Here is a 9,481-nt window from a genome sequence, read left to right as displayed (position 1 = left end):
CATGAATGCATTGTCTCATTTAAACCTCATGACAGTCCCCAAAACTGGGCTCTCTTGTTAACTCCACTTGAGCAATGAGTAAATGGAGGCATGGGGAGGTTAAGTAACCTGCCAGAGCCATGTGGCTAGTAAGCATGGAGCTGGGGTGTGAGTTGTGTCACAGGTGCTTGTTGAGGCCTCAGGAGAGGAACTTCGGATGAACAGCAATCTTGTCTTTCTCCCTCCCTTCTGTTCTGCCTGGCCTCCCCAGCTCCAGAAGCTGGCTACCGAGCTAACAGGGGGGGCCTGCCTCCTTCCCGGCCCCCCCCTCCCCCAGCAAAGTGGGCTCAGCCTCCAGGAGAACAGAGGGAGCCTTGTGGTCAGGAGCTCCCCCCAGCTCCCAGCAACCCCACCTCCTGCCTTGGCTGGTAGGTTTCAACACCCTAGAGCAGCACATTCCATTTTCTGGCACAGCTGGGGGCTGGGGATTCCGGATTCCCCTGGATGCCTGCTTTCTTCATGGCCCCAGCAGAGCCTGCTGTCTGGGCTGGGACACTGGGTCCCAGCCACACACATTCCAGCAGCAGCCACCCCCCACGTTAGATTTCCCAAGGAGCGAACTTTAGCCAGGATTACAGCCAACTAAACAGTTGTGGGATGTGAGGTTCCTTTGTAGGAACCTAAGAGACTGGATGCTGGCAGGGCTGAGAGGGGAGGAGGGGTGGGGGTGGGCTGTCTCTGGGAATCAGGAGAAAAGCCACTGGCTCCTCTTCCTCTGTCAGGGCCCTTGGAGTGGGATCGGAGCCGCGCCCCCAGAAATATCTCCCTGTGAGGCAGGTGGCAGAAGCATAGCTGCCTATAGCCCCTGGCCTGTCCTTGGCTTTGCCCCTTGCAGACAGTAGTACAGTGGTTAAGAGCATGGGGCCAAATCCAGGCACCACCATGTACAAGCTGTGTGACCTCCAACAAGTTCCTCAGCTTCTCTGAGCCTTAGCTACCATCATTAAAATGCCACTATCTCAAAGGGCTGATAGGAAAGTTAAATTAGAATGTGGAAGTGTCTTGAGACGTGCCTGCGTGCAGCAGGGCCTTGATATTTGTTGAGTACTAGTATATTTTCTCCATAATATGGGCTTACATACCATCTGGGGATGTATTTCTGAAGCAAAACCCCCAAATGTAGGTTCTGTTCCCCCTCTGAAAGTAACAGTTCTGGCTTTTAGATAAGAGTTCCAGTTTTTTCATGTCTTCCTGTCCGTAGTATTTCTTAGTTGATTAATGAATCAATTAGGAATTTTACTGAGCACTTACTATGTGCAGGCACTACCAGGTCATGGCTTTTGGTTAATTAAAATATTAATTACCATTTAATGAACATTTTCTAAATGCCGTGCATTGTTCCCAGGTACTTTTCATGCATTTTCCCACTTAACACTCAGCAACCTCCTGAAGTAGACATTATTGCTCCGTTATACTGCTGGGCAATGTTCCCAATGTCACACAGTCACTAAGTCACAGGATTGGAACCCAGAACTGGGCTATACTGCCTCTTCTTACTCCAAGCCTGAATGTGTAGTTGCCTACCCCCAAATCCCTCCTGTTCTTAATTAGAACTCTGATTTTGTACCCAGCTGAGAAACTTGACTTCCCCTGCTGTCTTGCAACTAGGCGTGGCTGTGTGATGTAATTCTGGCCAGTGAGCTAGAAGTGGAAATCTACCAGGTGGGTGGGTTGGGAAATTACTGTTTTCTTGATCAAAGGGGCCAGAGCAGCTGACACGCTGTTTCTGCCCTTAGTCCTTCTCTGCCTTGCTGCCTGGAATGTGGTTAAGTTGGAAGGAGGCACCATCTTGTAACCAAGAGAACTAAAGCCACCTCCTGGCAGAGCAGGAAGGCAGAGGGGCCTGGGATATGGACCTCCCACCTGTCCTCCTCCAGGCCTCTGTGTGGAGAAGCCCCCACCATTCTTGGGGTTTCTGTTCCATGTGGTTGGGCAATCGTTCACTGATACAGTGATGTGCATTGTGCACTGATGCTCTCTGGGTGCACAGCGGCTGGTCTGCAGGCCTCTGTGAGGGAGGACAGTGCAGCAGGAAGGGAAGGAGCTTTGTGACTGAAGGGAGTGAAGGGTGGGGCTCAGGCCTTGCCCTCCCTTGGTGTTTGGGAGGATTCTTTTTGGTCCCAGGACAGAGATTCCTGGGGTGGGGGTGGGGGCCTGACAGCAGATTTTGGGGGACAGAGCAGATGTGTGGAGCAGGACCCTGACCCCTTTGTGAGGGCGGGGAGGAGTGCCTTACTGGGCTTCACGGGACAGGGTAAGGGAGCCCCTGCCCAACCCCGCTGCCTCTCACTGCTGCCAGCACCTGACAGAGGTCAGTATTGTCCTTCAGCCAGAGGCAGGCCCCAGTGCTGTGTGTTCAGTGGAAAAATAATCCTTGGTCCTGGTTGACCATAGAAGTGTCCGTAAATATTTGGTCGGGGTAGGAGGCTGGGAGACAAGGGGCAGATTCAGGGAGCCAGGAGAGCTGGGCAGGGTGTGGGAGAGGGTGGGCGGCAGTTCTTCCTCAGTGGCGAGGAGGAACAAGCAGGCCTCTGCTGCTCTTGACCTGTGGTGAGGCCACCTGTCTGCCCAGGGAGCTGATTTATGGGTTGGCTGTCAGACCACCTGTTAGCGAGACCCCAGTGTGCTCACACTGGCCCCACAACAGAATTCGGGCCTCTGTCCTCTCTGGAGATGCCACCTCCCTCACTGCTCTGAGGTGATGTGCTCCTGAGAGATGCGGAGGCCAAGGTTTTTCTCACCTCAAGAAAATGCAGCTCCTTTGTCTTGGAGGAGCAGCAGGTCTTGACTGGACTTGGCATCCCAGCTCTACCTCCACGGGCGAGGAAAGCCCCTGAGTGAGTGCCCCCAGCCTCCTGCTCAGGGCACATCTGCCCCATCCCTCAACACCTGCTGACGTGCCCCCATCCACCCCCAGAAGCTTTCCTGGCACCACCCCTTCCAAATGCTGGCCATGTGAGCAGAGCAGATTCTTGCCTCTGTTTCAAGCCTGCCCTCCCTGCCCCATCCACCTCCAGGTAGCCGCCTCCGTCTGCTCTGAGCCCACTGAAGGACCCCCCTCAGCCCCTCAGCTTCTCCCTGCCTCCGTTGTTAGCTTATTTAGATAGTGGTTCTCACTCTGTGAACTGCACCCAGGAGCATCTAAAAATACTGATTTCTGGGCACCTTATAGAGATTCCTATGTGATTGCATTAGGGTGGGGCCCCGTAGTTTTTAAAAGCTTCCTAGGTGATTCTAACGTTTCTGTGTTAAAATGCAAATTCCGATACAGCAGGTCTGGGTGGGCCCTGAGATTCTGCATTTCTAACCAGCTCCCAGGTGATGCTGGTGTGGCTGGTCCAGGGACCATGCTCAGAGTACTGCTGGGCTCCAGTGCCCAGGGGTGTTTGAAAGCTGAACGAGAGGAGTGACACGTCTAAGGCTTCAGGCTCTTCAGGCTTAGTTGCCTGTGGCCCAGGCTTCTTGGGCTCCTTAGAACAGGCAATGCCCAAGTAGGGGAGACGCTGCAGGACTGTGGGAGTCTTCTGACTGTCGGAGCAGGCTGGGGACTTGGCACCTCTCTCCCTTGTCAGGGACAAGAGCACGGTCATCTCCATCCCTCACTTAGTGGTCGGGATGAGAGGGGGATGCTTGCTGTGTGCTCTCGGGATCCTACAAAAACACAGGCATTGCTTTTCTTAGGCATTCCAAGTAGGTCTATGTGGACAGGCCGTGGGCTAAGATAGGGCCTCTTTCCAAAAGTCTGTTCTGAACCTCCTTCTCCTCCCACCTCTTTGGAACCAGCTGACAAAGAAATCACCCGATCCAAACCAACTATTGTTTTCTTTGATTTAATTAAAAACTTTAAAAAAATTAAAAAAACAAACCCTACCTGTATCAGTCATCTAGTACCTAGGGGCTCACAGCAGTAGCAATAACTTACTCATCATCGCGGTAAAAGGGAGAAGCGGAGGCTGAGGAGTGAACCCCAAGAAGCGAGCCCATGGGAAGGGGTCTGCATCGAGGTGGGGCTGGGTTTGCTCTCCAGTCCAGCGGGAGTGCTAGGCCTCGGGTAGGGGAATGGGCGAGATGGGGAAGGCAAGGGGTGGTGGCTGGAGGGCATTGAGACCCTAACTCCTTTTCTCTGGGGGGCTATGACAAGGACACAATAAAGGGGCAGTAGGGGAGGAGAGCTGTCCCCCAAGTAGCTCAGACTGATACTGAGACTCCCCTGTCCACCAAGAGAGGGGAGCTGACGCTGCTGTCTAGTCTGGAAACCAGCTCATCGGGCTGCTCTGAGCCCCTCCTCTCCCCTCGCTCTCTCTTCCCTCTGACTACTTTCTGAGACCCTGTGGTTTTCTCCCAAATGACAAAGCCCTGCTCCTGAGAGGATGCCTAAGACCCCGGGGGCCTCAGGACCCCTGGGTCAAGGGTCAAGAAGGACAGCCCGGGCTCCACACCTATCCCTGGGGCCTGTGCCAGTAACGATCTGCATGAAACGACCCTCTGGCAGGGGCTAGGACAGCCTGGGAGTGGGGGCGAGGCCAGGTGGGCGAGGAAGTGGGCAAGGCACAGCCAGTTGGGCAGGGCAGGGAGGAGAGCCCCTCAGTGGGGTTCTGCGGCCCCGTAGAAGAAGGGGTAGTAGAGGGAGCAGGGGTAGGAGAACATGAATTTGACTGCGAACTTCATCTCCTTATTCTTCTTGTCCCAGCGGTAGACGGCCATGAGCAGCAGCTGTCCGTCCACCTTGCGGCCCATGACCAGGAAGCTGCCTGCCAGGCTGTCCAGCTGCGGGCAGGGGCAGCCCGCCCCATTCTTCATGTGCAGCACCAGCCTCTTGGTGTCCTTGCGCTTCAGGGGGCCCGGCTTCAGCAGCTTCTTCTTTTTCTGGGCTCCAATCAGCTTCCGGTCCCCATTCTCTATCTTGATCTCCTTGATGCGCATTTTGACCACTGTGGGAGGGAGGGCAGAGGGGCAGCGTGAGAATGGTCAGGTTTGTGCAGGTCGCTGGTGGCTCCAGAGCTGGTGCTGCTGCTCCGTAGGGCTTGGAGGGGTGGGCCTTATACACATACACTTTAATACTTGAGAAGCTCCTAGCACGTGCTGGACTTCCACAGACATTATCACATTTCATCCTTGAGGAACAGGAGCAGGGAAATGAGGTGTGGAGAGGGTGTGACCTGCCCGAATCGTGGAGTCTGGATTGAACCAAGGTCTGGCCAACTCTAGAGCCTAAGCCTTTCCATGACATCAAACGCAGGGTGGAGAGCTCTTGACGGGGAGTGCAGCAGGGTGTTGGGCTCCCCAGGGAGGGGATTGGGGTGGGGCTGCTCACTCGGAGGGGAGTCCTTGTGATGGAGGGTGGCTGGACTTCATGATCTCTGCGGATGATTGCCAGTGGGATTTCTGGCTGTGCGTGAGTGTGAGTGTGAGTGTGTGTGTGGTAAGTATGGCTGGGGCAGTGGTGGGCTGGTGAATGTTTAGCAGCTGGCTCTGGGGAGGGGGAGCCCTGCTCTGTAGCGTTTGCTGATGTCCACAGGGTAAATGCTTCCACCACAGCTGGCCACATCACTGGGCGTGGAGTTGGTGAGAGATGTACACAAATCAGCTCTTGTTGGTGTGATCACGCCACTGTAATTTGTGTGTATGACAGACTGTGCGGTGTGGGTGGGGGTATGCAGTGTTTCTGTCTATGAGAGTGGGTTTGCGGTATGTATAGGTGGGTGAGTGGCCGGGGGCTGTCGGGGGAGGTAGATGAATGCAGGGTCCGTGGCAAGAATCATGGCCAAGGTCACTGAGGTGGCCGCGGAGAGCCTAATGCAGTTGGGGATAGGAGTCCTGGGCTTGTGGGGGATGGGTCCCTTGGGCTACTCTCCCTTCTTCAGGCCTCTGGGCCCTCATATCTGCGAGCCGCCAGGGAGAAGCCAGAGAATAACTTTGCCCATTTAGTAAGGAAATTGTCATAAAATCTGTTTCCTTCTTTTTTTCTCCTCTTTCCCCACTTCTCTCTGACACACCCACACACATACACCTTGCAATAGAAGTATTCTCTTTCCAAACAGGCTACCAACATAAAAGACTCCTCTGAAGTAAGGACTTCATTATTATTTCTTTTTTTTTCTTTTTTTATAGACAGGGAGGCTAAGACAAAACAGGAAACTGACTTGGCAAAGATCACATGCTGGACTATGATCCACACTTGAGCAAGGTCCTCACTAAACTTGGCTCAGTTGTCCCAGGAATGTGGAGGCTCCAGGATGAAGCTGTGAGGACAGGTGACCCACAGCTCCTGTTGCCAGAGGTGCATTGGTACTGGGCAGTGGTGCCCAGGGACAAGGAGCCCATCCAGGAGCCCATCCTGGAGCCCACCTCTCCCTGTTACAACCTCATCCATCTCTGGGCTAAGCCTGCATTCCTCCCAACAATCCAGCCACGGAGGCTTTGCTGTAGACTGCGCCATGGGAGGGCTGCAGGAGAGTTGGCCAGGGATGATTTCTGAGGCCCATGGACCAGGACGTTGCACTTCTGAAGCTCCTCAGATGATGTGCAAAAAGAGCTGTATTTCTCTTGGGAGAGAGTTTATGGTTATTATCAGGTTCTAAAAGGGGTCCATGATGCAAAAACTGTCAGGTTCACTGTGATGGATGTGGGTGCACGTGTTTGTGTATTCGTCAGTGAGGGGATGGAGGCTGCACCGGGGCGGTGGCTGCGGGGACCCCATACTCACCGAAGTCGCTGGAGCACATCTGCTCCATGAGGCCGTCGGCGCTGTGCTCCATCTCACACTGGGCGCAGATCTTGGTCACTGAAGAGAGAAGGGAGGGGTGGTGTTGGGGGACATTGGTGAAGGGATCAGAGTCCCAAGAGCCACTTAGGGTGCAGGCTCCCCACTGACCAGCCACCTCCCCCTTCCAAGCCTCCACTTCTCATCAGGAAATGAGATGATGGCAATAACACTACCACCTGCTCACTGAGTGGTTGTGACAATCACCAGAGACAAGATTGTGCAGGAAAACTGCCCAGGTGGGCACAATTATTGCCCCATGACCCTGGCAGCTGCAACCATGAAATGCCCTGTCTTCTAGGTTTTCTCTTATCTAATCCTCAGCCTATGAAGTAGGTGTTATTATTCCTATGTGAGAGACAAAGAAACTGAGGCCCAGAGTGGTTACTCACGTCTGCAAAGCTAGTGAGAACCTGACTCAGCATCTGTGACTCAGTCTTTTTAGGGGTAGTGGGGGTGTTTGCAGGGTCTTTTTAGGATCACAGATGCCAACAGGTCCAGGCAGGTGGGTAAACAAGTGGAGCTGGCAGGGCCGGGCTGTGGTAAACTGAGGAGCACCTCTTCTAAAAAGGGAAGCTTAGCATTGCCAGCACTTCTGATTTTTCAAGGGAAGCCAAGATTCAATTTCTTTTTTTTTTTGGTCTTTTTCCGTGTCCGGCAACGGATTGCAACGGGATTGCAACCCTAGGTGTTGCTCCCGCGCCTCGCTCAGCCAGTGAGCGGGAACCGGTCTGTATGTGGGATCCGAACCCTCGGGCGGGAGCGCCGCTGCGCTTCCCAAGCGGCGCACTTATCCAGTGCGTCACCGGGCCGGCCCCAAGATTCAATTTCTACATGAAACCTTCTGAGTTTTATCTGCTGGCCATGCAAACTGCCTCTGGTCCTCAGGCCACCACCCAGTGCCTGATGTCTGCTCAGCTTCTCCTATGTCTTCTGGCTCCAGATGGGCACCCATCACTGGGCAAAGCGGGGCTCAAAGAGGAAGGGTGACTATGGAGGGCAGGGCCAGGTGGGATTCTGAGCCTGGCATTTCTGTGCGCACTAGGCTGTTAGTGTTTGTGCTCCAAAAACACCAGAAAAGGAACCCTGCAGGGATCCCCGCTGGGGACAGTGGCTTTCTGACTTGAGCTGGCTGTCTCTCCCTGTTTCTCTGTTGGATTTCCAACCTCCAGGATAGGGGGTTTCCCTTCTCTCAGTGCTCCCCAGTCACAGGACCCCCACTCAACAGTGACTCTCAGGAGCGGGCTGGGCTGGTAGGACTGGGCAGACCGTGTAGGTAAAGTTAGTCTGGAGAGGGTGGGTGGGGCATGGTGGGTCCAGTTGCTTTTTGGGGAATATGAGGACAGGAAAAGAGAGAGCAGTGCTGTCCCTTTGGGGAGTCTCAGCATCTGGGGACTCCTTAGGCTCCCATGTTAACCACCTAGGCAAGGCTTTTCTGCTCATTGCCACCATCGATCCTCTTGGCTGGGGTTCTGGGTGTTTAGACCGGCCCAGAAATTCAGCAGACAGCAGAGGAAGGGGGAGGGTGCGCGGAACCAACCTGGGAAGAGCTGGGTGGACCAGCACAGTGCAGCGGAGTCTGCTGCGGGGGGAAAAACCAGGAGTAATGGGACTGTGGGTGCGGGTTGAAGGAGGGACTTAGGACCTCATAGGTTTCATGAACCTGGGGTTGCTTCCTATTTTATGGATGGGGAAACCGAGCCTCAGAGAAGTTAAGCAACTTGCCTAGGGCTCCCTCGTTAGTGGCAGAGCCTGACTAATCTGTTCTTCCTTCAGCACGTAGTCTCATCCCAAATACTCCTAACCTGGGGAATTAGGGAAGAGGGTGGAGAAGTTAGGGTTCCAAGAGCAGGAAATGGAGGGGGACCATAGCCCTGGAGCGGTCTTAGTCCCCTAAGGATCATTTGCTACATCCCTTCTGTCGCCCCTCCTCCCTTCCCAAGGTCCCAGCACGGGAGGGGTGCCCTGAAGTTTGTTTAGCGACCCCGGGGATTCTTGGGCTGAGAGGGGCGATAAGGCATTTACAGGGATGTCCCAGGATGGGGGGTGGGCAGCACTGGGGATGCCCCAGGGATTTAGTGGCTTGGGAAGGTGAGCTTTTCGAGGGGCGCCGGGGATTTTCAGGAATGGAAGCGGGGAGAACCAATGGGAATGTCCAGAGCCGCGGGAGGCACTATCCTGGCAGTCCATGGGGAGGTCGGAAGGCGGGAAGGATGCGGAGACAATTCCCAGGGTGCAGGGCTGAGCGAAGACGCTGTGCCAGGGTGCGTGTGTATGGGGGGGGTGGCACTTCTCAGGGGCTCGCAGAGCTGTGCTAAGGGGTTGAGGGGAGCTGCATCCGCCCGGAACCCAGCTCGTGGTCCCCCAGAGCCGTCGGAGCGCTCGGGGGCGGCGGCGGCGGCGCTACCTGGAGGCGCGGTGGCAGGCAGGTGCCCGAACTGTACAGCGATGCAGAGGTCGTTGTCCAGGGGAAACTTGTGGCAGTGCAGCATCTCGGGCCAGGGGAAGCCGTAGGCCTCCATGAGCGGCGCGCAGCCGGCGCGCACCGCCTCGCACAGCGAGCGGCACGGGTAGATGGGCCGGTCGAGGCAGACGGGCGCGAAGAGCGAGCAGAGGAAGACCTGAGTGTCCGAGTGGCAGCGCTTGGCCAGCAGTGGCAGCCAGCTGCTCGCCTGCTGC

General features: G+C 55.2%; 1 protein-coding gene across 1 annotated transcript in view; it reads right to left on the bottom strand.

Moving 5' to 3' along the window:
• Positions 1–3,895: 3,895 nt before the first annotated feature.
• The window catches only part of SFRP5 (secreted frizzled-related protein 5), a 6,712-nt gene continuing 1,126 nt past the window's right edge, over positions 3,896–9,481 (bottom strand). Inside the window, exons 2-4 of the mRNA XM_008586179.1 lie at positions 9,210–9,477; positions 6,746–6,823; positions 3,896–4,970 (exon numbers count right to left, since the gene is read on the bottom strand). Of these exons, the coding sequence (XP_008584401.1) occupies positions 4,624–4,970; positions 6,746–6,823; positions 9,210–9,477 (693 nt within the window). The 3' untranslated portion in view covers positions 3,896–4,623. The remainder of the gene's footprint in view (positions 4,971–6,745; positions 6,824–9,209; positions 9,478–9,481) is intronic.

The sequence above is a fragment of the Galeopterus variegatus genome, unplaced genomic scaffold (assembly GCF_000696425.1).
Source record: "Galeopterus variegatus unplaced genomic scaffold, G_variegatus-3.0.2 Scaffold3858, whole genome shotgun sequence".
Classification (NCBI taxonomy): domain Eukaryota; kingdom Metazoa; phylum Chordata; class Mammalia; order Dermoptera; family Cynocephalidae; genus Galeopterus; species Galeopterus variegatus.
The sequence above is the reverse complement of the archived record's forward strand: the minus strand, read 5'-3'. Positions and strand labels throughout refer to the sequence as shown.